Below are 27,612 nucleotides of genomic sequence, written 5' to 3'. Positions count from 1 at the left end.
TACATACATATACATTCTAATTAAAGTATTGTACTTGTATTGCGTTCCATTGTGTGTGCAAATTAGATGCTATATGCGCAGCATACTTTTATTTTGACGGGACAAAATCTAGAGTCAAGGTTTCTACATGTATGTCTTGTTTTCATATTTACTAATCATACACACCTAAGCGTATTGAGTTCAATACGTCAGTCAGACTTATTTTATGCTTTTATGCCCATTCATCTCCTAATTATTATAAGACTACTATGTTGCCTAAATGCAGATGTCGAGAGACTCCATTAAAATATGAAATCAATACCCAACAACAACAATGATGAATATCTTCTATGTTAAAGAAACACCAAACCATATCAGATGAGGGGAGGGGGTAGGGTGGAGTGGATAAGAGTTTGAGTCTTGTTTGATAGAACTATATTCGGTTTAAATCCATAGTTGTAGTCTTCACCTAAGATCCCACAGTTTATAATTCTGGTTCACTTAAGATGCCGCTGTTAAAAAATAAACCAAACAAAGCAACAACAAATGTTACAACGCAAGAGTCATCCCTAAGATAAATTATCCCCCTCTGAAGTGTGAAGGGATTAAAAAACACTGTTGTCCATATATCATACTTTATAGTGAACAAAAAAAACCAACAACTTCAAAGGTCATCCACCCATTTTCATGCATGCAATCACATCTCCGCTCTAAATCTCAATGCGAGGTACAAGTTTGCTCCAGACGCAATGATTTTACGACAAAGAATTTAATTTTTTTGTCTCCCTGTCATTCTATCCGTCACCCCGTCAGTTGATAATCTCTGTCTCTCTCTTTTATTTACTTTTTCCCATTCTCCTTCGTCCTTTCACAATGCCCACCCCATCCCTTTCATCCCAGCCCCATCCCCTCTTCCTTGCGGGCATTCCCCCACCCCGCCTACCCCCACAACGTGGCCCAGCCCCTTGGCCCAGCCGTATAAGATTCTATAAAAAGAAACACCGCAGTTCGCGAGTTTAGACCATAGTCGGCGGCCATATTTACTTCCCACCTCGGGGTGCCGCTCGTGGCGCGCGAAGAGAGAGAGGACGCTCCTGGTTTTAAGTTGCTTGGGAGTGAACTATGTTGCTATACACGATCTTTGCCCCAACAGCAAAGATTCTCTATGCTAGCCTACTAGATCTAGGGTCTTGGTCCACAATACCTGGCAGGGTTGCCAGTTTGACAGTCTTCCTGCCAAATTTGAGTTTTTGGCAGTTTTGGAAGTCGCAAGGCAGAACAATTATTATGGCTTGGCAGTTTGGCTGTTTTTGGTTGGCTTCAGAACTACACGATAAAAAATAAAATAAAATACCCCCCCCCCAAAAAAAAGCCTAAGAAAGAAACTTTTGACCAACCAGCACTGCATGGGTATTTTATTGCAGGTTCATAGCTGTGTGAATTTCCCCCGTTTATATCGCTTTATGATTTTTTATGGCACTTGTGCCATACATGTAACTGGCACATCTTCTTTTCTAACTTTTTTCTGTGTCAAAGTGGAAAGGTGCATTTGACAGTGAACGCAAGTTCCTGAAAAAGTGGCAGGATAAATTTCCTTGGCCACAGAATGCCACTGTTGGCAGTGATAAGCATTTTGCAGGTGACAGGATCTAAGTATGATGCCTATTAAAATTATTATCCGGATTAGATGTCGCTATAGTTCATTTTGCTTGCTCCTTCTTATCTTCTTTCCTGTACTCTCCGCAACTCCTCCTCCCTTGTCACCACAATAAGAGGTGAGTTCATTTATTGCTAGCATATAAAATCGTTTCATACAATATGTGCCTGCGTTTTCTTTGTTATAAGATTTGCTATAATGTTGCATTAACTTTATAAACACACAATCGCATTTGGCGGTTTTTGTGGCCATTTGGCAGATTTTGGTTGTCGATTTGACAGGAAGCCTGAAAATAATCTGGCAACCCTGGTATCTGGCACCTGGAGGGAAGACCCTGTTGTACAATGTGTGACCCCCGAACATCGCGTAGGGTATAAATACGAGAGGCTTCGTACGAGACGGAAGTTTTACTGCGTCGGACATCAAGGGCCGGCAGGACTTGAACAGACGAAAGAAGAAATTTCTTCACTGAGTATAAACAAACCAATCAGACAAAACTTGGGAAAGTCATAGATCTACTGAATACCAGTTGTTCTACTGTAACGTGATTGTGTGGTCAACTAAACCACAAAAGGGTAACCGACAGTTGCCGACTCGAGCTCAAGGCCAAGAGGCCTACCGTCCGTCGTTCGAGTCGCCATCGTGCTGACAAGGCAGACATGACGGTAGCAGCTGGGTACACGGGCGACTCCAACGCTCCTTTGAGAGACGTGAAGAAGGTCCAGTTTGGAATCTTGAGCCCAGAGGAAACAGTACGTTGATATTGTTTCTGCTTATTAACTTCGAAGACTGCTTATATTTACCATAGAGTGATAGACAATGGTTATGTAATTGGGTTATAGTATAGATTAGTATAGAGGGTGAAGTTGTATTTTAACCCGCAAGAGTGGGTGGGTGGCGGGTGCTCTGGTGTGGTTTGCTCCTTCTTTTCTAGATCTAAATCTAGATCTATCTTATCTAGATCTAGAGATCTATTAAAAAAAACTTTCGCCCTTCTCTCTCTTCCTTTTTTGTGTTTGTTAGGCCTACTCTCTTGTCTCTTGTAATACAGTGGAACTTGGATTCAACGAGGTCGCCGGGCCTGACCGAAAATCACGTTGAATCCGAATGCTCGTTATAGCAAACATGAGGTTTTGTGTTGATGATTACAGGCACTGAGCAAGTACGGAGTGACTATTCGGACTCAAATTGAGTCCGAATATGAAAAAATGTTATTCGGACTTGATTCTTGTCCAGCATGACATCACTTCCGACTTCCTCTGACTCGTGACTGGTTTCCTGTCCTGCCTCACTGGTGACTCGCCTCAGACTGGGTAGAGACCGGGAAAAATGGCGTTTTGTGCAGGAGCTGAGTTTTTATCTTATGTTATGATGAATTTGAGGCCGGCCTGAAAAGTATAGATCTAGATCTAGCGCTTCTAATGTTTATTTGCCAAGAGGTCATCAGAAGCAATTAAAGATGGCTCGTTAGTGTGTGTCGGGGTCGGATGAACGGCCTGCACACGTGTGGCTGTGTGTGCGTGTCGGGGGGGGGGCACTATTGGTGCGGGCGTTGAACGTTGCCATACATACGCGTCTGTCTTTTTTCCCCCCGGCTACTGATCATTATTACAATAATAATAAGCTAGTCTTGACGTAGATCTCATGTAATGAAATGTGCGCTGGTCTATGGAATCAAAAGTTGTCGTATGCTCGGCTCTACACAGCAACACAATCTCGATTGTTTGGCAAAATGTTGTGTTGCTGTGTAGAGCCTAGCAGACGGCAACTTTTGATTCCATAGACCAGTACACAATTCAATACGTAGATCTTAGTCAAGACTAGATTATCATTGAAATAATGATCAGTTGCCGAGGGTAAAGTAAGAAAAAAAGACTGACTCGTTTGTATCTGCGACGTTGGTAACGTTTAACGCCCGGAACGCTAGTGCCCCCCCCCCCCCTTCCGCGACACACACACACCCAGTCACCCGTGTGCAGGCCGCCCATCCAACCCCGACACACTCCAGAGTAGACACATGCGAAGCCAACAACGCATATTGTGTTAGTGTTGGTATGAAAAAAAGGCCGCTGATTGGTCGCATGCAATCGGCTAAGAAAATAATAGCCTAGTTCACGGTACAGTTGCAGTGGATGGTTTCCGGGAATAGATTATAAAGTTCATTCTGGGAGAAAAATGAGTGAAGCCACGTCTACGGGGACTGTTCACCCTGGAAGCGACCTCGTTGAATCCGAGCTCGCTGATTTAAGTATTTAAGTGCTCATTGAATCCGTACTTATTTTTAAGGAAGTGGCTATCCTCACCCGGGGTGAGAATAAAAATACGATCTACCTCTCACCCCGGGTGAGACTTGCCAGCGTTGGCTATTCTCACCCGGTGTGAAACAAGACCTGTTTTTCCTCATTTCGGAATACTGTCTATCGATGTGGATGATCAAATTGATAAAAGCCAAGAAAAAATTATGTTATAGCACAAAAGTAAGCCAATTTTATCGTCTACAAAGATGCATGGCTATTTCATTTTTCGAATCGAGCCGAACTACGCGGGTCTCCATTTTGTTTTGCCTGGAAGTTCTCGCAAGATCTATTCCTCCCCTCTCTCTCTTTCTGAATACTGTCTATCCGTGTGGACGATGTCAAATTGACCAGAACAAAGTAAAAAAATGATGTTAAAACACAAAAGTAAATTAAATTGGTAGTCTACAAAGATGCTATGGCTATATTTAACTTTTTGAATCGAGCCGAACTACGCGGGTCACCATTTTGTTTTGCCCGGAAGTTCTCGCGCTACTCCTCTCTCTCTTTCCAGTTCCACTGCCCACAGACAAAATTGCACGCTTTTAGGCTAACAATATAGGTAATGGAATGTTTGTTCACGGCACAAAATTCTACAAATCTGTTGTCACAATGTAGAATTCTGTGGTTCAGGGTGAACACTACACAGGTTGGCCTAGGCTATTATAACGGTGAACGCACACCGGGTGAGAATAGCCTAAAGACTCACCTGCGCTATTCTCACCCGGGGTGAGAATAGAGGTGGCCTTCTTAGAATTTAAAACCCTTTGTAAGGTACCCCCCAAAAAATGGCTAAAGCGAAACTGAACGGACAAAGAAAGCGCAACAATTTTAAAGCTCTACAAGTAACAGGAAGGGAAGACTTTTCTTTCCCCCTAATCTCAATGCCCTTGGAGAATTTTGAAAAACTCACTGTTCAAGTCTGAAATGCCTACTTAATCTAACACATTTTATTCATGTTGAAGTTAAGATTTTCTGTGTCTTCTTCTGTGCTCCCCCCTTCTCCCCCCTTTTCTTTTTATTTATGATAGTGCAAAGAGTGATTTTGTTTGTTTCGTTTCCAGCGTCGCATGTCAGTGACTGACAATGGAGGCATCAAGTATCCTGAAACCATGGAAGGCGGTCGGCCCAAGCTGGGAGGTCTCATGGACCCACGCCAGGGTGTCATTGACCGCCAGTCTCGCTGCCAGACATGTGCTGGCAACATGACAGAGTGCCCGGGTCACTTTGGTCACATTGAACTGGCCAAGCCTGTGTTCCATGTGGCCTTCCTCACCAAGACAATCAAGATTCTCCGATGTGTTTGTTTTTTTTGCTCCAAGCTCCTCATGGATCCGGTAAGAAAATGCCAGCAATTAGGCAATTAATTCATAAGTTTTTGTTTCTTTTAGACTCACGACATTACTATGGTGACCCATGTAATAATGATAATATATAGCATTTGTAAAGTGCAAATTCCTGCTCAACAGTAAGCTATGTGCTCTTTACAACACTGCAGACCTGAATGCCTTGTAACCTTTCTGGAAAGCATATACAGTGCAAACTGCCATACAGACACTAAAACACAGGACCTAGAACTTTTTGTGTCCCTATGAAACGTTCGTTTTTTCAAGACTTGTAATTCTCCTTTTGCCAGTTAAAGTTTAGAAGAAATGATTGACAGTCTGCAGAGGTTTCAAAATAGAGCTGAGGGTTTGATCGTAAGAAAGTCCCTAACAGAACATTATAATACTTAATTTATTGAGTTTCCTTGGCTACCAGTTAAAGCTAGAATCGATTTTCTTGCTCTTTTATGTGCACGAACTACAAAGCACCACAATATGCCGTATGTATCATCAAGATATTTGAGATCTGCAGGTGAGAATCTCATTAAAGTGCCCATAGTAATAATAGTATAGTGACAGTCTAATAAGTTGGATGGAAGATCTTTTTCTTCCTATGCTCCGAAAATTTAGAATTCCCTCTCTAGAGAACTGCATGGTGTCATAACATCAGAGAGTTAAAGACATGTGTCATGGCGTGGTGGAATCAGGGGCTCGTCATTTTTGGGACCTGTGGAGTTATTGGTATCATCTAAAAGCTTATTCCTTTGTCTTATTTTCAATAAAAAATGCCCTTCTATCTTGAATAGACGAAGAGATATATTTGCGATTGAAAGAGGTTGGGTCGCTTGCTTTCAGTGGTAAAATTTGCAAGAAAATGGCCGTCATAGTTTGGTAGCTTCAGTAGCTTGAGAGTCCTTGGAATCTGAAAAATCACGTATTTTGTGCCTTTAGGAAATGTTTTACACACAAAAATTCGCATGGAAGTGTGTTTTTATTTGGACATAAAAGGTGTTGAGCGGAAAAACAAAACTTCGATAACAATTGCCAAACTGGCGGAAAAGTGCTTTTTTCAATTTCACTATTTTGACAAGCGCTTGATTTCACCATGATGCCTCACATATATTCAACACTGTCCTTGCCAGTATTATTATATTTATTACAATGTGATTGTTATTTTAAGACCCCTTTGTTTTGATTTTGTTAGTTTTGTTTTTTCACTGGGAAGTTCTGTGTTTAGATTTAAAGTAGTATACGGTTTAATTTTTTTCCTGGGATGTTCCAGTTTCATGAAGACAAAGGTTATTTTTTTGGGGTGTCAGTTTATTGCAACAAATAGGTAAGGTATTGTGTCTAGATATGTCTACTTTGCATATTTGTAAATGGACATTTTTGTCTCACAGACTCACCCAAAAATGAAAGACATCCTCATCAAGTCAAAGAGCTACCCACAGAAACGTTTGGCTCACGTGTACAATTTGTGCAAGGGTCGCAAGATCTGTGAAGGTGGAGATGAGATGGACAGGAAGAAAGATGAAAACCTGATGAATGAAGAAAATCCGGAGGAGAACGCGCACAAGGTCAGTGTGTTGATGTATGAGACTATGAAAGTATTGTTTGCTGTTGACACTTGCTTTTTCGGTTGAAGGCTTTTACTATGAAATCATTACTGTTGTTCAAAGTTCTCAGTATGCTACTGTGCATTGCATGTACCTGTTGGGCACAGGTATTTCCAACGCGTCAAGGATTGACAAAGGCTTATCACATCTAAAATCGGGTGAAATGTATACAAACAATTTTTAAAGGTATTGAAGAAAATTGAGGAAATAACTGATAGTATAATGGGAAAATAAATCACAGAAATGGATTTATTGTGGCGGATTTGCTGCACATAGCGCACAGCTGTTCGAATGATAACGTTTTGTATCTGTCCAACCATCCTGTGTTGCATGTGAAGTCAAGGCACACATGAACACACTAATTGAGCATCAGCAGTAAGTTTACACACAATGGCTGAGATTCCCCTCTCAATCGGACTCTTGAAGGAATGTGGCTCTTGGAAAAAGGGTGTGAACAAGCTCCTGTACTGAGGGTAGTGTATTTTTGGCTAGGACAGTTGTTTTGAGAAGACAAACAAGAGGTCTAGTGCACACACTGAAATAATAGGCCAGTGACGCTGTTCACAGGTTTTTTTCCTTTAAAAAGAAAATTTTGTCAGGCAATTATAGCAGCGAAGGTTGCTGTTAAAAGGGGTTATTTGTTTTGGAAAAATTCAGTTACACAAGCTTAGGTTTCTGTAAGGCGGATGTTGCTCTTTTCTAGGTTGCAGTTAAGTGGACACCACTGTACAAAGAAAATATTGCTGTTCAGTTGGGGAATGTCATATAATACAAGCTATTCATGATTTCGAGTTTTGAGTGTTTGTGTTGTCTACCTGTATTTTTTTGCATCAAATAAACCTTAGTCTTGCTGTTCTATTGTATGGTGATTTCTGTTATGATCATGTATGGAAAGGGTTCTTTTAGCAATTAAGGGTACATTTAGCAATTAAATGCTTGTTCAAAAGTTGTTTAGAGTATATTCTGTTTGTTCTTTATCTTTGTCTGTCTCTTTGGAGTTCTGTTTAGAATATGTTCCCCAATGTGTATTTTTTCTATTTGTGTCTCAGAGCCATGGAGGCTGTGGTCGTTACCAGCCCAGCATCAAGCGCAATGGCTTGGAGCTGATAGCTGAATGGAAGCATATAAACGAAGAGTCACAGGAGCGCAAGATCACTGTGTCGGCAGAGCGTGTCCTTGAGGTCTTCAAACGCATCACAGATGAGGAGTGCATAGTTCTGGGTATGGACCCAAAGTGGGCTCGACCCGACTGGATGATTGTCACAGTGTTTCCAGTTCCCCCTCTGCCTGTGAGACCGGCTGTCGTCATGTTTGGTTCTGCAAGAAATCAGGTAGCTGTCTTTTGTTAGGGTATTTTTGTTAGATTTTGTGGATTAAATGGAATGCCTCTTTTGAGATGTTATTTTAAATGTGAAGCATTTGACCCCCCTTGTAAGAAGAACACAGCAAAGAAGAATTACATATAGGAAAATAAGCAAAACTCAGTTGTAGAAAAGGGTTACCATTCAACTGAAAAAGTGACAAATAGCCAGGAATTTCATTTTTAGATTTCTTGGTCTCGAAAAACCCCCATAAAAATGGATGAAAGGGAAAATAAGTGGAAGACCGCAGGGAAATGAAAGGGCTTCCCAATATTATGAATTTTTCTGAATGTTTTTCTTTTTTTTTCAAATTTTACTGAAACCCATTCCCACCTTCCTGGTGTAAAAGTCAATACGTCAAGTGCACCTGTCTAGTTTTAACACACTCAAGTCCGTTTAGTAGCTCAATGCCACATGCTTTTAGAAAGACATTGGTGCCAGAGCCAGGTGAAAGTTGAACATTAATTTGACAAAAGCTGGTAAAAACTTCCTGCTGACCTTTTTTCGTTGTGAGCATTTGCCTAGGCCAGTGAGAGAATTTATAACAGAATCGATAAAAAATGCCAGTCTGCCCAAAAAGGTTTTCTGGGCTTACAACATTTGAACAGCTTGTTGTTGTTTTTATATTTGACCTCGTTTTCAGGATAAGTAAAAAAAGGAGTTTCCCCTTTTTCTTTTGATGGTTACAATATTTGTATTAATATACTTCTCTTTTACTCCAGCAAGAGAAGAAAATATTATAGGTGAGTTGTTGTCTTGTGTCCTCAGGATGACTTGACCCACAAACTGTCTGACATTGTCAAAGCCAACAACCAGCTCCGGCGCAACGAGCAGAACGGAGCTGCTGCCCATATCATCTTGGAGGACACAAAGATGCTGCAGTATCACTGTGCTACACTGGTTGACAACGAGATGCCAGGACTGCCAAAGGTACTTTTCATCCATGTGTTGCCGATAGGCTGTTTTGTTGCTGTAAAATTAATATGTGTCACGATTGGGTGGAATCAGGCACTCCTCAATTTTTGGGCACATAGATCTTGGGTCTTCCAAGAAAAGAAAACTCTAAAGAGAGCTTGATTTTTTAATCAGACTTGTTTATTTGTAAATATTGTTATGGATTTAAGTTGAACATACACTGTCAAGTTATTTAGATCAAGCTATTATACTGTTATGGGTTTTCAGTACAAGGGAGAACAGCATGGCCTTGGATTATATTGAATCTACACGTTATTGTTGCAAACGAGCACGAGCAGAAAAAAAGCTGAACATTATTTAACTGTCAAGTTATATAGATCTAGCTACAATACTACTACTATTGGATGTACAGTTAAGGTACAAGGGAGAAATCATGGCGTTGGATTTACATGGATCAACACAAACAGAAACTTATGTATTCAAGGTATGTTTTTTAAAATCGTTTATTTTTGAATTTATGCTTGAATAACAAGAAATGACATTTAGGGTGCCCCGAAATAAAAAAAAATCTCAAACGTAAGTATCCCCCCCCCATTTTTGTTTTATACATTCGTATGTGGCTGTAATGAAAGGGATTGATCTGTGGGGCTGCCGGTGAATTGAACGTTATTTTCCTTCACAGGCTGTCCAAAAATCTGGCCGGCCACTGAAGTCTGTGAAGCAGAGGTTGAAGGGCAAAGAAGGTCGTGTGCGTGGTAACCTGATGGGTAAGCGTGTGGACTTTTCGGCTCGTACTGTCATTACCCCGGACCCCAATCTACGAGTGGACCAGGTCGGTGTGCCCAGGACCATTGCACAAAACATGACATTCCCAGAGCTTGTCACCCCTTTCAACATTGACAGGTGAGAGGAGAGTGTGGCTTTGTGATGGTTGTTATCTTAATTATGGTTGATGAGTGGGGTGTTTTTTTTTGTTTTGTTTTTTTCTTCTTCCCCCCCCCTCTCATTGGTACGGTTGTGTCCTGATGGAAAGTTAAAGTGTGGTAAATTAATTCAAGATGTTCTTTGAAGACAGGAATAGTATCTTAATCATGTTTATTTATTTGGGGAAAGGTTTATTGAATTTTGATTTGTGTTTTAATGAATATTGAGGCAGTTTCAATAATCAGACTGTTTTGGAAGGAATAACATATGAGAAGATTTGTTTGCAGATGTAGTAGAATCAAAATGTATCCTGAAAGGCGGACTATTGATGGTGTTGTGTTTTCCAACAGTTCATATATCGGTGCTGTGGGGTGATGCCTGTCTTAAGGCGGTCTTCCTGTGATGAGAATTCACTGTCTGAATGTTGTGAAGATTTCTTGTCAGACACTCTAATTTTTTTCTCTGAGGATCAGTCAGCCCACCTGGGAAAGAATGGCAGTCGAGCGTGTATGTGGTTTCTCTTATGTGAAAGTGGAGTTTGTAATAATGCACGCATGAAGACAGTTTTACATCTCTTGGATTTCGCACAAATTTGCTAAGCCTGATTTTTTAAGGTCAGTTTTGGGTGACCAAATCTCAGGCATCTCTTAACGTAGATGAAGTATTAATGTGCCGGATGATGCACAATTTATATGGCTTTAAATTTGTATGTTGCAGGAGGGTGTAGTGCAAGGGTTTAACAGGATGCTTGGGTTGTTACATTTTCAAGTTTCTGTTGGGTGCCACTGTATGTATAGTTTGAAGTCTATATAAATTGAAATCGCGTGACAGCTGGATTTTCTTCTGTGTAGCCATGTTTCTGGGCTTCAAGAGATTTCTTACAGTGAAAAAAAACCCCCGGAAGTTTATTGCTGCTTTAGAACACTCAGAAACATTCTAGGCTTCCCTGGAAGCATGCAGTACAAACTGCTTATCAAACGCTGATGCGCTAACCTTTTGCTCTCTATAACAGGGTACCCATTTCGACCTGGGTGAAGTGAAACATTTTTTGAAAGTTTTCCCAGAGACAACGTTGGTACCAAACGAGTTTAAACCCATGTCTATTTGGTTGCGAAACCCAACAGCCTATGTACTTGACAAACGGTACTACTGTACTTTTGTAGATTGCATCCTGTGATGAATATTACATGTTGACAGCTGCAATGATAGCAGAACACTACTCTAATTTTTTCTCTGAGGATGCTGTTCGTTTAAGAGCAAATGTGTTTAACGTGTATGTGCCTAGTGACTGTGATCTTCAGCCTGATCTGTCAGAGTTGTTGATAATAATTGGGCAGTGGGTGATTAGAGGGTGCCGCTGGTGGTTTCAGCTTCCTCTCTGCTTCTGTTTGTCTTACTGTTTCCCAGAACGCAATTGAGTAACGTTCTTTTGCCCGAGCGCTTGAGTAGTATTGAGCTTTGCATTGTTTCTGTTGGGCGCCACTGTATGTATAGTTTGAAGTTTGTATAAATTGAAATCGCGTGACAGCTGGATTTTCTTCTGTGTAGCCATGTTTCTGGGCTTCAAGAGATTTCTTACAGTGAAAAAAACCGGGGGGGTTTATTGCTGCCTTAGAACACTCAGAAACATTCTAGGCTTCCCTGGAAGCATACAGTACAAACTGCTTATCAAACGCAGATGCTCTAACCTTTTGCTCTCTGTAACAGGGTACCCATTTCGACCTGGGTGAAGTGAAACATTTTTTGAAAGTTTTCCCAGAGACATAACGTTGGTACCAAACGAGTTTAAACCCATGTCTATTTGGTTGCGAAACCCAACAGCCTATCTACTTGACAAACGGTGCTACTGTACATTTGTAGATTGCATCCTGTGATGAATATTACATGTTGACAGCTGCAATGATAGCAGAACACTACTCTAATTTTTTCTCTGAGGATGCTGTTCGTTTGAGAGCAAAGGTGTTTAACGTGTATGTGCCTAGTGGCTGTGATCTTCAGCCTGATCTGTCAGAGTTGTTGAAAATAATTGGGCAGTGGGTGATTGGAGGGTGCCGCTGGTGGTTTCAGCTTCCTCTCTGCTTCTGTTTGTCTTACTGTTTCCCAGAACGCAATTGAGTAGCGTTCTTTAGCCCGAGCGCTTGAGTTGTATTGAGTTTTGCATTGTGCGCTCGCGAGCAGTAAAACATCGAGTAGTGTACAGCACTAGCCATTAGTAGGTACTTTTATTCTCTTCCTGCGTTGTTTCCGTTCCTCTTGCTTTTTCTTTCTCTGTATGACTTGTTATTGTGCTTGTCTTTCGTCAAACAAAGAGATTTTCTCAAACTTTCTAATAATTAGGCCTTATGTGTGGGTGCTGTCCTTTCCAGAATGCAAAGCTTGGTGCAGAGAGGGGCTAACCAGTACCCTGGTGCCAAGTATATTGTCCGAGACAACGGAGAGCGCATTGATCTCCGGTTCCACCCAAAAGCCAGCGACATATATCTACAGTATGGCTACAAGGTGAGTTATTTTTTTATGCTGTCATAACTGTTCGTCCATCATGAACAGATGATGACCTTCAGCATCCAAGGAGGAAGAGAAGTTATGGACCTTCCAGTAGCAAGTTTAGTAGAGAGAAAAGTAAAAGAAATAATGGCAAGTACTTGTTACATTCGCAAATGCCACAACTCGCCACTGATAGCAGCCTTGTACATATTTTTGAAGCCATGGATTTTGAGTCTGACAAGGGGATATGGCTAAGGTGGATGAAAGTGAGCCACGGTCCTGTGATGAAATAATTGTTCTGACTCTGTGATTGTTACATTCAAACACTCTAATTTTTTTCTGAGGACTTCATCTGTTGTCAGGAGTAACCGGCTTGCTCTAGGATTTTTAAGGACACAAAATTTTGATGCAGAAAGCTTTTTTCAAATAAGTGAACTTGCATATTGCCCTCTGTGCTTGCAGATCCAGGTCATGGCACCGGGTGTTCTTTGCCCACTTTTCCTATTCCCCATGTGGTTTCTAGGCTAAGGCTTGCCTTGTGGTGCATTCGTTATAGTAAAGTTTCGTATTATCACTTAACGTTGTTTTACGAAAGCTACCTTGCCCGTTGCATTCAATTTTTATTTTAAAGGAGGGGTGGGTGGTCAGAGGGTGCCACTTGTAGGTCATGTGTGAAAGTTCGCCGGTATATGCTGGCCCCGCCGCTTTTTTAACCTCGACAGACCTAGGTCTGCCGTTTTTTTTAGTTGGGGTTGGCACATACGTGTGTAAAAACTGGCAGGACAGTAAGTCCTGACAAAGCCCCCATCCGCTCTGGGCAGATGAATATGTTAAAACCTGTTGTTTTTTAGTCATAGTGACTCATAGCTGTCACATTCTGCTAGATAGTGGAAACCCCCGCTAGGCTACCTCCGCTTCATCTAGCTTTTCCCGCTACTTTCCTCCTTCCGCTGGACCGCTCTCGGGCGCAAATTGGATACTTTTTTTACATGCGGAAAACACCAATCCGGGAGCGAGTCGAAAACGCGGCTTGCGCATGTCCGCCTGTAGCTTCACTTCCTACTTCCGTTCTGTGCCTAGTTTCTTATTGTTTATTGTGGAGCGACAGTGGCGACTGTCAACTGAGCATCGGGACGATGGCGTGCTGAGTTGTCATTGAAAACGATGGAAATACGAGAGAGATTGATGCAGAATACAAAAATTAAATAAATGGAGCTGGATTGAGAAAGAAGCAGACAGTGTGCGACTTCAACGGTTCATTAGAAAATTGAACAGGCCGGTTGCTGCACTTTGTGTTTGGTGCTATAAAAATCTGGTACAGTGGCCTATTTCCAGTACGGTACTACTCTACATCGTTGCACAAATCTAAAGTGTAAGAAATCTTTAAATGAGACTCTGTGTAAGGCTGGCAACAAACTCTGGATTTTTAGTCACCGAAATGGGTCAAATGCTTGTTAGTGAGCTTAGTGTCTTTTTTTTTTTTTTTTCCAAATACAGTACGGTTAACAAATATGACACTTTTCCCTTCCAAAAACATAGATGTTCTGAGATATTGCCTCTGGATCTCACTGGTTTTACTCCGGCCTTCGGAGGGCGCGCGCACGCCTTCGCGTGAATTTCCTCCTTTTTTAATATTCCTGAGTGGCAGCTATGTTTAGTGTGTGTCTTGTTGTCTTTGTCATCTTATCGTTCTGTACGGTGACTTTCAGGTTTTTGAAAATTCCCATCCTACCTCTTCGTGGGTGGTTGGCGGGAGCTCTGGTGTGGTTTGCTCCTTCTTTCCTGTAAAAATTCTATCGTCTCTATCTTCCCTCCATCTTTTTTATGTTTGTTACTCTCTTGTAACACCTCTAATCTTCGGCACTTATATGACCTTATTGTGTTGCAAGTGCCGTAAAACTCTTACTAAAAAAAAACAAAAAAACATCCTACCTCTTCAGGTTTTTTGATGTCTTTGAACTTTCACCCATGTTGTAGGTCCTACTTTTTTGTTTCTCTCTGTTATTTCTCTTTGTCTGTCTTACTCTTTCTCAGCACTGAATTATTGAGTGCTTGTGCTTCACTTTACTCAAACAAATTATTATTAGCTGGCCATGTTTTGTTCACTGCAAAAGGAAGGTTAGGATGTTAGGGAGAGGACATCAGTGTGTGGGTGACCATACTGATCTTTTTTCATATGTGGCAATGCGTGGTTGGTGTGTGCTCTGGTGGGGTTTGCTCCTTTAGTATTCCTGTCTAACATCTATTGTCTTTATTGTCTCTCCTCCTCTTTGTGTTTGCTGTTCTTTTGTAACACTTTTAATCTTCAGCACTTTTACAACCTTATTGTGTTGCAAGTGGGTGCTCTGGTGTGGTTTGCTTCTTCTTTCCTATCAAACATCTATCGTCCTTATCTCCCCTTCTTCTTTTTTTATGTTTGTTACTCTCTTGTAACACCTCTAATCTTCTGGCGCTCATACGACCTTATGCGGTTTCGAGCACTGTAAAACCTCTACTAGAGCTAAAAAATAATAAAAGATCTATCGTCCTTTTCTCTCCTCCTTTTTTGTGTATGTTACTCTCTTGTAACACGTCTATTCTTCGGCACTTATATGACCTTGTTGTGTTGCAAGTGCCGTAAAATGCTTACTAAAACAAAAAACTTATATGACCTATTATGTTGCAAGTGCTGTAAATCTCTTGCTAAAACAAAATTCACATGTATCCCCAGGTTGAGCGGCACATGGTTGATGATGACGTGGTGGTGTTCAACCGACAGCCAACCCTCCACAAAATGAGTATGATGTGTCACAGGGTCAAAGTTTTGCCCTGGTCCACTTTTAGGCTCAACCTCAGTGTGACGACCCCGTACAATGCTGATTTTGATGGAGACGAGATGAACCTTCACTTGCCGCAGTCCTTGGAGACTAAGGCCGAGATCTTCAACTTGGCGGCTGTCCCGAGGATGATCATCACACCCCAGGCCAACAGGCCTGTCATGGGCATTGTGCAGGACACATTGTGTGCTGTCCGCAAGATGACTAAACGAGATGTGTTCATCACTAGGGTATGAATGCACCAAGATTATCCCAAGTACCCGACCTGTCTGATCCCCCAATGGTCCTGTTTGGACTGAATCATCTCCTAGCTAGAGTCTAAATTTAGATCTACAGCAAATCGATCGTAAACACTATCGTCTGATTACTTATACCGTGTACCCATTGGGGGATTGGGTCTGGTCGGGGCAGTTTGCTAGCCAGACTGAGGGCGCAAAGCAGCTATCGTGGCAACTTTTGCTATTTTCAAATACAACTTTCTCCGGGTACAGGTTACCGTCATCCTTATTTGTTCTTGGTTAGGTTTTTATTGGGCTGACTATTTGTAAACTATGTCAGTTATTTGTGGCTTTTCAAATATGTCCCTAATAGCCTGGCACTGAGTATCAAAGCTTCCAACTGTAGCTATTTTGTGATGTCTTGTTGCAGGTGGCAGGAGGGTACCACAGCTAATGATACTACTAGTAGGTTCATATTTCCTTTCTTTCCCTTTTTTCCGCTTTTTTTTAAAATGCTTTCTCCTTGCAGACCTTTATTGTGTCGATGTACCTCTCATCACTAAACTCAAGCTGTGTGTTGACAAGTTGTGAATTTGATTGTTCAGGCTCAGATGATGAATCTGCTGATGTTCCTGCCCACATGGGATGGTCGTGTGCCGCAGCCGGCTATCCTCAAACCGCAACCGCTGTGGACGGGAAAACAACTTTTCTCGCTCATCATCCCTGGCCGTGTGAATTGTATCCGAACACATTCCACCCATCCCGACTCCGAGGACAACGGACCGTACAAGTGGATCTCGCCCGGAGACACCAGGGTAGGTAGCCTTCTGGGCACGTGTTCTACTGAAAGCATTTATCAGTGATGTCATTTTTATATATTTCAGGCCCCCCCATTATTTTCGAATTTTCACTGAAATCTTCCTTCCATAATTCTCATTTGTTGTTTTTCTGTTTCTGAACAGTTATTTTAGCATTTGCTTTCTGTTTGATTCCGTATTAGCCGTGGCTACTAAAAGTGTTGTTTTGAAAATGCAACTGCGTAAATTTTGTTATTTTCAAGGGTTTTGGGAAATGTTTTCCTAGAGGAAATGGCAGTTCTTATAAGGTTAGGAATGATAGTTGAAATTGTCCCAAGATGGTCACCCATTGCTGAGAAAAATCTATTGCCTTAGACATATGGACATATTAGACAGTGTCATTATATTTTTTAAAAAGCAAAGCAGGAAATGTAAGTGCTTTCTGTACTTCACCTGTAGAAAGTTTACTGGCAGAAGCTCACAAACCATCTCTAGATCTAGAAGTCTTAAAAAAACCACCTCAAAAGTCTGCAGACTAGAACTACATACCTTAAAACATATAACCAACTTATAAACAGATATCCTCAATCAGACAAACTTTTTACAGATTGATAAAAAAGTGACACCTCGGTTGGAGCTGCTGCCCTTGCAGAGCCAGATAGTTTACGCCTAAGAAAACTCCAGCCAGAAACCTCAGTCTATAGTTCTGAGGCTGCCTCTCTTGAAATAGCCCTTGATATAATAAAGTCCACCAGGTCGTATTTTCTCATTCTTCAGACTCTTTTCTCCTGTCTGAAACTTTGAGAGCACTCTTAACACCTTTGACTCTAAAATTGTAAAACTTCTAAACTTCATTTTTTATGTCTCTCTGTCAAAGCAGTTTCAATAGATTGACTTCCAAGCCATGTAGGTATTGACGGCAATGGGAATGTTGACCGATTTGCCAAAGAATCTGTAAAACTACCTGAAAACAAAGTTAGGCATGCGACATTAAAACATGTTTTTTGGCGCCCACAAATCTGAGTCGATGGTGCCGTAAAACACCTACTCCATCTATCAAATCAAATCAAACCAAAATTGATCAGATTTGACTTCTGGTATATTCTATTCCTTGAAGAGAGTGGAACCAAATAATTAAGATTAGAGACTTGTTACATGTCCTGTCGGTTTCTCTTGTTTTTGCAATAGTCAAGCCAACAGCTAATAAAGAAACCCCTCCCCCCTCTGTTTACATTAACACTTATCATCTCTAGGAACACCTTTGGCAGTTATATGACCAAATTGTGTTGCAAGTCCCGTTAACCTCTCCCAAAACCTAAAAACTCTTAAGTGGGTGGTTGGCTGGTGCTCTGGTGTGGTTTGCTTCGTCTTTCGTATCAAACATCTATCGTCTTTATCTCCCTTCCTTTTTCGTGTTTGTTACTCTCTTGTAGCACCTCTAATCATCGGCACTTATGTGACCGTATTGTGTTGCAAGTGCCATAAAACACTTATTAATACTAAAAAAACTCTAATCCCACAGGTGTTGGTAGAAGATGCGGAGTTGGTGAGCGGCATCGTGTGCAAGAAAACCCTGGGTACATCTGCAGGATCACTGGTGCACATTGTGTTTCTGGAGATGGGCTACGAGATTGCTGGAGAGTTTTACGGGAACATCCAGACCGTGATCAACAACTGGCTCCTTCTGGAGGGACACAGCATTGGTATTGGGGACACCATCGCCGACCAGCAGACGTACCAGGACATCCAGGACACCATCAGGAATGCTAAGGTGAGGATTGATGTCATTACTTCTCCGAGTGCCAGATCTAAAATGGACATGGGCAGTCATAGTCCATCACTCATTTTTCTGCACGGATTTTCAGGTTTGCCAGCGTCTGTGGTGTAGTTAATAGGTGTTTTGCTGTTGCACACGGGACACCCGAGTTTGATTTCCAAGTGGGAAGAATTTTTATCGAGTATCTAGGTCTCTCTGCCATGGTTATCCCTGATAGGCATGGTTGAAGCCGGCATTATAAATGATCTAAATCATGTCAATGGGGGAACGTTTAACTCTAGAAGCGCACAGGGTTTCACCAGAAGTAAGGTAGCCTGGCTCCCGCCCTTTATGTAGAGCCTGCGTGCTTCCAGGGTGAAGTTCCTACACAAAAAATTTATTGCGGTCATTTCTTGTCACTAATTTGTTAAGTTCTTGTAGTAAGTTACTTTTCGTCTAGCAGGACCCTTTGTTGTATTCTATTTTACAGTGGTTAAATAAAGACAGCAGCTAAATTTTCTGCCTATTTTTGCAATTTGGATTACGCAAGACAAAGGGATGCACAGAAGCCATTTCTGACCAAGTGAATTTCGGACTCCGGTAGTTGTAGCTTGGGGATAAAACCAGTAGGGGTGAAAATGAAGACGTCCTGTGATGAAATAATTTTTCTGACTCACTGTGATCGTTACTCTCAAACACTCTAATTTTTTTCTGAGGACTCTTCTGGTGTCATTTACCAGCTTGCAGTGAAAAGTGCAACTTTAAAATCTTTTTTGAAATGGAGGAAAGGTTAAAATTGTGCTGAAGACGTAGTTCTTTTTTTGTGAACATGTTTAGAGCCGTTATATGAACCCAATTGCTTGTTTTGTTTTTTTTGGTTTTTTAAAACTGTTTTCTTCTTAAAAGTCTTGTCTTGGGAAGACAGTTTGATATAATTAACTATATTTATATTATGGTATATGCCACTAGGCCAAGGACATCTTCTGGTTATGATATGCTTTGCTTTACGAAAAGTAACTGCGTTGTTCCAAAAGTTTAATTAAGTGCATTTTCCCTAAAATTGATAATCTCCTCTTGCCCATTTCCCAAAAATTCTGAGGAGGGTATCGATTCTGAGCATCCAGTATATTTCTAGTTCTTGCGCTGGTTTTGTACAACTAAAATATACTCCTAGAATTTTAATGGTTGGAACAACCTGAATTGGAAATTTGTCTATAGTTATGGCTTGGCCATTTGTACACATGGCGTAAGATTTATTCAAATTTAAATGCACATCTGAAATGACAGAAAAATCATTCAGAACGGCCATCATGGTTCTTCTCGAATTTTTTTGCAAATTTTTGAACGCTCAACCTTCTGGATATTTATAAAAATGTGCAATTCACTCATCAGTTTCATGTAAATTTCTGACTCGGATATTTTCAGTTGTAGCTTGGGAATAAAAGAAAACCAGTGGGGGTGAAAATGAAGACGTCCTGTGATGAAATAATTTTTCGGACTCACTGTGATTGTTACTCTCAAACACTCTAATTTTTTTCTGAGGACTCTTCTGTTGTCATTTACCAGCTTGCAGTGAAAAGTGCAATTTTAAAATCTATTTTGAAATGGAAGAAAGGTTAAAAATGTGCAGAAGACGAAGTTCCTTTTTTTGTGAACATGTTTAGAGCCATTATATGAACCACATGCACGTGCTGTTTTTTTTCTTTACAGTTTTTTTCTTAAAAGTCTTGTCATGGGAAGACAGGTTAACATAATTGACTATATTTATATTATGGTATATAATATATGCCTCTAGGCGAAGGACATCTTCTGGTTATGATATGCTTTGCTTTACGAAAAGAAACTGCGTTACCCATTTTCCAAACATTCTGAGGAGGGTATCGCTCCTGGGCTTCCAGTTTTCTTCTAGTTCTTCCACTGGTTTTGTACTACTAAAATATACTCCAAGAATTTTAATGGTTGGAACAACTTGAATAGAAAATTTGTCTATAGTTATGGCGTGGCCATTTGTACACATGCCGTAAGATTTATTCATATTTAAATGCAGATCTGAAATGACAGAAAAATCATTCAGAATGGCCATCATGGCTCTTCTCAAATCTTTTGCAAATTTTTGAACGGTCAACCTTCTGGATATTTATAAAAATGTGCAATTCACTCATCAGTTTCATGTAAATTTCTGATTCGGATATTTTCAGTTGTAGCTTGGGAATAAAAGAAAACCAGTGAGGGTGAAAATGAAGACGTCCTGTGATGAAATAATTTTTCTGACACACTGTGATTGTTACTCTCAAACACTCTAATTTTTTTCTGAGGACTCTTCTCGTGTCATTTACCAGCTTGCAGTGAAAAGTGCAACTTTAAAATCTTTTTTGAAATGGAGGAAAGGTTAAAAATGTGCTGAAGACTAAGTTCTTTTTTTGTGAACATGTTTAGAGCCGTTATATGAACCCAATTACTTGTACTGGTTTTTGTTTTTTTATACTGTTTTCTTCTTATAAGCCTTGTCATGGGAAGACAGGTTTACATAATTAACTATATTTATATTATGGTGTATATGCCACTAGGCCAAGGACATCTTCTGGTAACGATATGCTTTGCATTATAAAAAGAAATTGCGTTATTCCAAAAGTTTAATTAAATGCATTTTCCCAAGCATTGATAATCTCTTCTTGCCCATTTTCCAAAAATTCTGGAGAGGGTATCGATCCTGAGCATCCAGTATATTTCTAGTTCTTGCGCTGGTTTTGTACTACTAAAATATACTCCAAGAATTTTAATGGTTGGAACAACCTGAAGTGGAAATTTGTCTATAGTTATGGCTTGGCCATTTGTACACATGGCGTAAGATTTATTCAAATTTAAATGCACATCTGAAATGACAGAAAAGTCTTTCAGAACGGCCAACATGGCTCTTCTCAAATCTTTTGCAAACTTTTGAAAGGTCAGCCTTCTGGATATGTATAAAAATGTGCAATTCGCTCATCAGTTTCATGTAAATTTCTGACTTGGATATTTTCAGTTGTAGCTTGGGAATAAAAGAAAACCAGTGGGGGTGAACGTCCTGTGATGAAATAATTTTTCTGAACCACTGTGATTGTTACTCTCAAACACTCTAATTTTTTTCTGAGGACTCTTATGTTGTCATTTACCAGCTTGCAGTGAAAAGTGCAATTTTAAAATCTTTTTTGAAATGGAGGAAAGGTTAAAAAATGTGCTGAAGACTAAGTTCTTTTTTTGTGAACATGTTTAGAGCCGTTTAATGAACCACATGCATGTGCTGTTTTTTTTCTTTAATTTTTTTTACTGTTTTCTTTTTATAAGTCATGGGCAGACAGTTTTATATAATTAACTATATTTATATTATTGTATGCGCCATTTCAAGAAGTGCTTGAAAAATTATGTACTGTTTAATTATGTTTAATTTTGTATTTGTTATTTTGAAAAAGTTAGGCTCTTTTTATTATATTTTAGCCAGAAAGTAATTTAAAAAAACAACAAAAAAAACCATTTGAAATAAATACAAATAAACACAAGTAAGGACATAGAAAATCCTTCTCTTTTTTTACCTGTTCGAAAAATTGTTGTTTCATGATTAGTAAAAATCTATTTTTTTCCTTTCCCAGAATGATGTGATAGAGGTGATTGAGAAAGCTCACAATGACGAACTGGAGCCCACGCCCGGTAATACCCTCAGGCAGACTTTTGAGAACCAGGTGTGTATGTATTGTATTCTCTCTCTCCCCTTCTTCTTTTTTATGTTTATTACTCTCTTGTAACACCTCTAATCTTTTGGCGCTCATATGACCTTATGCAGTTGCGAGCGCCGTAAAACTTCTACTTTAAAAAAATGACACTGTCCACTATACTTATTTGTTAAGACGACCACTCTTCTCCTTGACAAAGGGTGGCTGTTCTGGACTATTTTGACTGGATTTGCCTTTTGCTTATGTACTTAATCATGGTGGAGTTATTCTGTTCCTTTCCAGCACTTTGTCCTTTGATGAACCGTGATATATGACATTTGAGTGTGATTTTCTTTCACAAACACTCTAATTTTTTTCTGAGGACATGAAGAAGTATTAGGGGGACAGATGATAATATACACTGTGCATATGTAAGAATTTTATACTGCTGCAAACTTAGTTTTTCATCGTAATACTTTTATCTCTATGCACCTTCCAAGTGCACACTGCCAATCACATTCATCGAATTGAGACGGGCCTGCCAGGTTTGCCTTCATGAATAGGGCAAAAGCAAAATAAACAAGTTTTATTTTAAAGGTTACAGTCGAGTTTAGTTGAATCCGGTTGTATTGTTCTAAATTGGTATTTTTTTGCCTTATCTAGAAGGAAAATCTGGCTGGTGTGGGTAAATCCAATGACTCCGATTGGAAGTGTTCACAGAGTATTAAATGGGGGAAGGTTGAAGGGTGTAAAAAGGTGGTCAGTTCTATCCACTCGTGTACAGCGTTACTATCATTCTGTTTGAGAAGAGAATGGAGCAGGAAGAGGAAGGCCGACTCTGGCCTACCTGACCTCTTCCATTTTCCTGTATTATCGTTGTCTATTTTTTCAAAGCAGTAAATGACAGGTGGTTGGCGGGCGCTGTGGTATGGTTTGCTTCTTCTTTTTTATCAAACATCTATCGTCATTGTCTCTCCTTTTTTTTTTTTTTTTTTGATGTTACTTTTCATATATCTCTAATCTAATTATGTTTCAAGTGCTATAATATGTTTATATTGATTGAAAGATGCAACACCACTCTTACTTTGTGAATGTGCTTGGTGACCTATTCCCTGTATTATTTGGTCTCCAGGTGAACAAGATCCTGAACGCTGCTCGTGACAAAACTGGTAGCAAAGCCCAGCAATCTCTGTCTGAATTCAACAATTTCAAAGCTATGGTGGTCTCTGGCTCAAAAGGGTCCAAGATTAACATCTCTCAGGTGCGTTGGTTCATAAAATAACTTGAGTCATCAGTGCGTATACACAGGGCATGCTGTCTGTCACCTTGGCCTTGTTAGTCCGTTGATGCCTCTCTCTTTGCTACAACAGGCCTCCATCTTTGTGTAGAAGTTGTGATTTTTTCCTTGAGGTTTATGAATTAGGAGAGGGGCAATTTGTGAGGACTGTTATTAACGTTTAAACCCATTTTTCACACTTTGTCAAAGCGCAGGCAAAGATCCAAAACTTAAAAAAGAAACCACAAAATGTAGCCAATTGTTATAGTGTGTATTTATGTGTGTTTGTTTCTGTTTGCATTAGATTGTTATTTGACGTGGCTAATTTTTTTATTCCTCGGTTGTTTTTGTTCAGTGTTAAATTTCAGTTGAGTCAACACGCTTTTCGTTCAGTTAATCTTTTTTAAATTACGGTCCATTTTTTGTTTTTGTTCCCAGTGCTAAAGGGCTGTATCAGTATGCTTGTATCTTGCTGAAATATTCCTTCTTTTTATCTGATAACCATTGGCTTTGTCCTGCTGTGAGTTGGAAGGTGCTCTGGTGTAGTTTGTGCCATATCTCCTTTCAAATATCTATTTTCATGATCTCTCCTTCTTTTCTTTGTATGTTCCTCTTAGGTACCACTAGTCTTTGGCACTTATGACTTATTTGTGTTTTAAGTGCTGTAAACTCTTACTAAAATGAAAACAAAGTGACCAGCTACATGTCTGTTTTGCTCTTGTCCAGGTCATTGCATGTGTGGGTCAGCAGAACGTGGAGGGAAAGCGCATTCCGTTCGGCTTCAAGTATCGCACACTGCCGCACTTCATCAAAGACGACTATGGTCCCGAGTCTAGAGGGTTTGTGGAGAACTCGTACCTTGCCGGTCTGACCCCTTCGGAGTTCTACTTCCACGCCATGGGAGGCAGAGAGGGTCTCATTGATACTGCCGTGAAGACTGCCGAGACTGGTGAGAGCGTGTGTGTTTGTGCATGTGTGAGACAGACAGACAGACAGACGGGGGGGGGTACCTGTACCTGGGAATTTGAGGAAATCTGTTGCGCACTCATACCGATGTTATTGGCGTTATGGCTGGGTGATTTAACGTAGATTTGAGCACGAGTCCTCGCAGCACAGTATGAAAGTCTCTTGGGCACTTGCCAGCCTTTTGGTCATGGGGCTAATGTCTGGCGATTGCATATATATTTTGCCAACAGGCCAAAGTGGCGTAGTTCCTATGAAGTCTCTCCAGGCGACTTAAGAATTATATTCCATTTTCTATAACGTAGACAAAGCCTACAAATAATAGCTTTCTCATAATCAGTGCAAATCAGAAGCATCGGCGACAAATACTAGGAATCGGCCGAATTCGTAGAGGTTTCGGAAAGAGATCATCAAGCAGTCACCGAGCGGATGCTGTGTGTAGTACAGTTTACCTCTGGCAGTATGTGGGGGCAAATTTACATTAGTTTAATAAGGACCGTACAACTCGGACTGTTGACAAATGCCAGTGTTTACATGCTGACTGCCAGGCCCCTTGGGTGTATGCGTGTGTGTATGCCAGTGTGTGTGCATGTGTGAAACAACAAACCCAATGTGCCTGCATCTGGACAATAAAAATTGATTCTATCTTATCTTACGACATTAACATTAACGATTACCATTGCATCTGTTCTGTGTGAAGGGTACATCCAGCGTCGTCTGATCAAGGCTATGGAGAGCGTGATGGTCAAGTACGACGGCACCGTGAGGAACCAGGTGGAGCAGCTTGTCCAGTTGCGTTACGGGGAGGACGGCCTTGATGCCTGTTGGGTGGAGTTCCAGGCCCTGCCCACGCTCAAACCCGCTGACGAGACTTTCAAGCGCAAATTCAGATTTGATGCCACCAATGAAAGGTAAACGGGGGGGTTGTGTGTGTAAATTTGAAGTTTCCTCAATCTATGAAATACTGCTTGCTGTTCAGGGATGCAGTCGAACCTGCTTTGATGACGTGCTGTCCAAGATGACCACCCATACGAACAACCACTTCCTACTTTCCCCCTTGCGTTTTTTTCTACATAATAGTAAAAATATTGTTCAAGAGAACCACCATTCAAAGATTGAGTGGTCATCATAGACTCGCAGGATTTGTATTTCTTTTACTTGGGGCCTGTACTTTGCTTTTTGACTTCGATGGAGTCACAGTGTACTAAACACAGTTAATCCAAAAACAATGATTAACTGAAAGAAAATAATATCCCCAATATTCTTATTTTTCTTTTTTTTTTTTTGGTAAGAAAACTATTGATTATTTGATTTTACTGGTTGTGGGCCTCATCACGAGTCATCATGGATGCTTCCCTTAGTGCGTCGGCTAAGATCCAGTTCGCGTTAGATTCCGCACTTTCTTACTCCTGGGCACAGGGGTTGTAGGCCGGGACTACTGAATTAGGCGACTTTCGAAGAAGATGTGCTATTTTTAAACTCAAAAATACTTTTTTTGTCTGCGTCATTGTTTCTGTCTGGTAGCCAGCCTTTTCTGTAACATTACTTGGTTGCTGTCGTGTCTACTTTTCTTTACTCAAATAAATCTCTTTTCGCCTGTTTTTTGTTTGCTTCTGTTTAAAGGTGCCGATTTTGCGGATAAATCTGTATTTCTGAAATTGTCCTGATTTGTATTTATTCATATCGTATTCTCTTTGAACATGTTATTTAACATTTTGCAGAAAATAGTCTTGATACAAGATGCATAAGACAATATGATCCATTTAGTTTGAGTCTTTGTGCGCATGTTGTCATGATGTTTGAAAAGATCGGGATTTTTGTATTTAGCAAGTTGGCACCTGTGTCTGTTCATCTGTTTTGCTCTTTCTTAGTATTAAATGACTGTTTTTGTATCTGTGAGCTTCTCTTTCCTCAACCAAAACAATGTGAGTGGTTGGCGGGAGCTCTGGTGTGGTTTGCTTCTTTTCTATGAAACATCTATCGTCCTTATCTCCCCTTCTTTTTTATGTTTGTTACTCTCTTGTAACACCTCTAATCTTCTGGCGCTCATATGACCTTATGCAGTTGCGAGTGCCGTAAAACTCTTACTTAAACTTAAAAACACCTCTAATCTTCTGGCGCTCATATGACCTTGTGCAGTTGCGAACACCGTAAAACCTCTTCTAAAACTAAAACAAAACAACTGCCACTGTTGCAGAGCCATGAGGAAGTGCCTGCAAGAAGATGTGATCAAGGACCTGATGGGGGATGCCAGCCTCATGGCCGAGCTAGAGCAGGAGTGGGAGCAGCTGCAGGAGGACAGGGTAGGCATTCGGCAAGTGTTCCCCACCGGAGACTCGCGCATTGTGCTACCCTGCAACATGAACCGCATCCTCTGGAATGCTCAGAAGATCTTCCGCATCAACAAACGCAAGCCCTCCGACTTGCATCCGCTCAAGGTCATAGAAGGTGAGGGGAACTGTTGATGGTGGTGGTGGTGGTTTGTTTTAAGGTGTATCTAAGTCTTGTTGTTACAGTCGAACATGCACTTACCGAAATTCGCAGGACGCTGAAATCTTCTTTTATGTATGTAGTTCACTCTGTACTTGTTTTAAATTCAAAGAATCTACATGTGTCAAAATTAACATTCGAGACCTGTGTTTGCTTTGTGCAGGTTCTCTAGGTATGTGCTAGACTGTATTTCTGTTTTGCAGTTTCTCAGCACTGTTTGTAGGTGGTTGGATGGTGTGAACTGCATTTACCTTTTCTGTTGTGGAAGATGTCCTGTGATGAAAGCTCCGTTCTGACTTTTTCCAGTGTGATCTGTACAACAAACACTCTAATTTTTTTCTGAGGACATTTTCACTTCTTTGTTTTTAGTGCAAAAGTTAGATGCATTGTTTAGATTTATTTGCTAAAATTGATGGTCATTGTTGTGCTGATAAAATGTTGTGTTGGTAAAAATTACTGTTAACACAAGATACAGGAAATTGCTTACATACACATGGGTGGCGAACTCCTAAGAGCATTATTGTTTTCAATATGTATAACGTATGTAGAACTGATGACTCCCTTCCCCCTGCTGGTAGCTGAAGTGTGCCACTGGTTGATATTACTTCTGTTCTTACAGCCAATTGTTTCTGTCTGTCTTTCCTTTTCCTAGCACTAAGTGCCTATTATTGTGTCAATGTTCTTCTCAAAACTCAAACAAACAACCTCTTTCCTCCCCTCCTTGTGGGTGGTTAGCTGGTGCCAAAGATAGTACATAACAAGATAGTTCACACCTCTTTTTGAGCCAAGTAAAAAAGGTCCTCTAAATCTGGTGACACCCTCTTCGAAAAAGCAAACCTTTTGCGAACAGTTGCCATACTTGTGTGAAACAAATCAAAGTGTAACTAACAAGTTTTTGAATAAATTAGAATTATAATTTCAAAAGAACGCTTTTTAAAAATGGTTACGCTGACAAAAAAACTCTTCCTGTGGAAGAGGCGACTGTTGTCTTCGTTTAATTTGACTTTAGAATGAGAGGCGAGAGGTCATTAAAATTTTTAAAAACCTAAAACTCT

The 27,612-nt window shown here is 40.5% G+C and overlaps 1 protein-coding gene across 1 annotated transcript in view; it reads left to right on the top strand.

Moving 5' to 3' along the window:
• The first annotated feature begins 2,025 nt into the window (after positions 1-2,025).
• Positions 2,026-27,612, top strand: part of LOC101851196 (DNA-directed RNA polymerase II subunit RPB1) — a 36,178-nt gene continuing 10,591 nt past the window's right edge. Inside the window, exons 1-15 of the mRNA XM_005100273.3 lie at positions 2,026-2,388; positions 4,995-5,267; positions 6,656-6,832; positions 7,921-8,202; positions 9,001-9,162; positions 9,830-10,050; positions 12,438-12,570; positions 15,266-15,601; positions 16,195-16,404; positions 17,909-18,157; positions 21,769-21,858; positions 22,961-23,089; positions 23,831-24,053; positions 24,768-24,978; positions 26,265-26,515. Of these exons, the coding sequence (XP_005100330.1) occupies positions 2,296-2,388; positions 4,995-5,267; positions 6,656-6,832; positions 7,921-8,202; positions 9,001-9,162; positions 9,830-10,050; positions 12,438-12,570; positions 15,266-15,601; positions 16,195-16,404; positions 17,909-18,157; positions 21,769-21,858; positions 22,961-23,089; positions 23,831-24,053; positions 24,768-24,978; positions 26,265-26,515 (3,040 nt within the window). The 5' untranslated portion in view covers positions 2,026-2,295. The remainder of the gene's footprint in view (positions 2,389-4,994; positions 5,268-6,655; positions 6,833-7,920; positions 8,203-9,000; positions 9,163-9,829; positions 10,051-12,437; positions 12,571-15,265; positions 15,602-16,194; positions 16,405-17,908; positions 18,158-21,768; positions 21,859-22,960; positions 23,090-23,830; positions 24,054-24,767; positions 24,979-26,264; positions 26,516-27,612) is intronic.

This window comes from Aplysia californica, unplaced genomic scaffold (genome assembly GCF_000002075.1).
Source record: "Aplysia californica isolate F4 #8 unplaced genomic scaffold, AplCal3.0 scaffold00242, whole genome shotgun sequence".
Taxonomy (NCBI): Eukaryota; Metazoa; Mollusca; class Gastropoda; order Aplysiida; family Aplysiidae; genus Aplysia; species Aplysia californica.
Note: the sequence above shows the minus strand (reverse complement) of the source record. Positions and strands in the feature narration are given on the sequence as shown.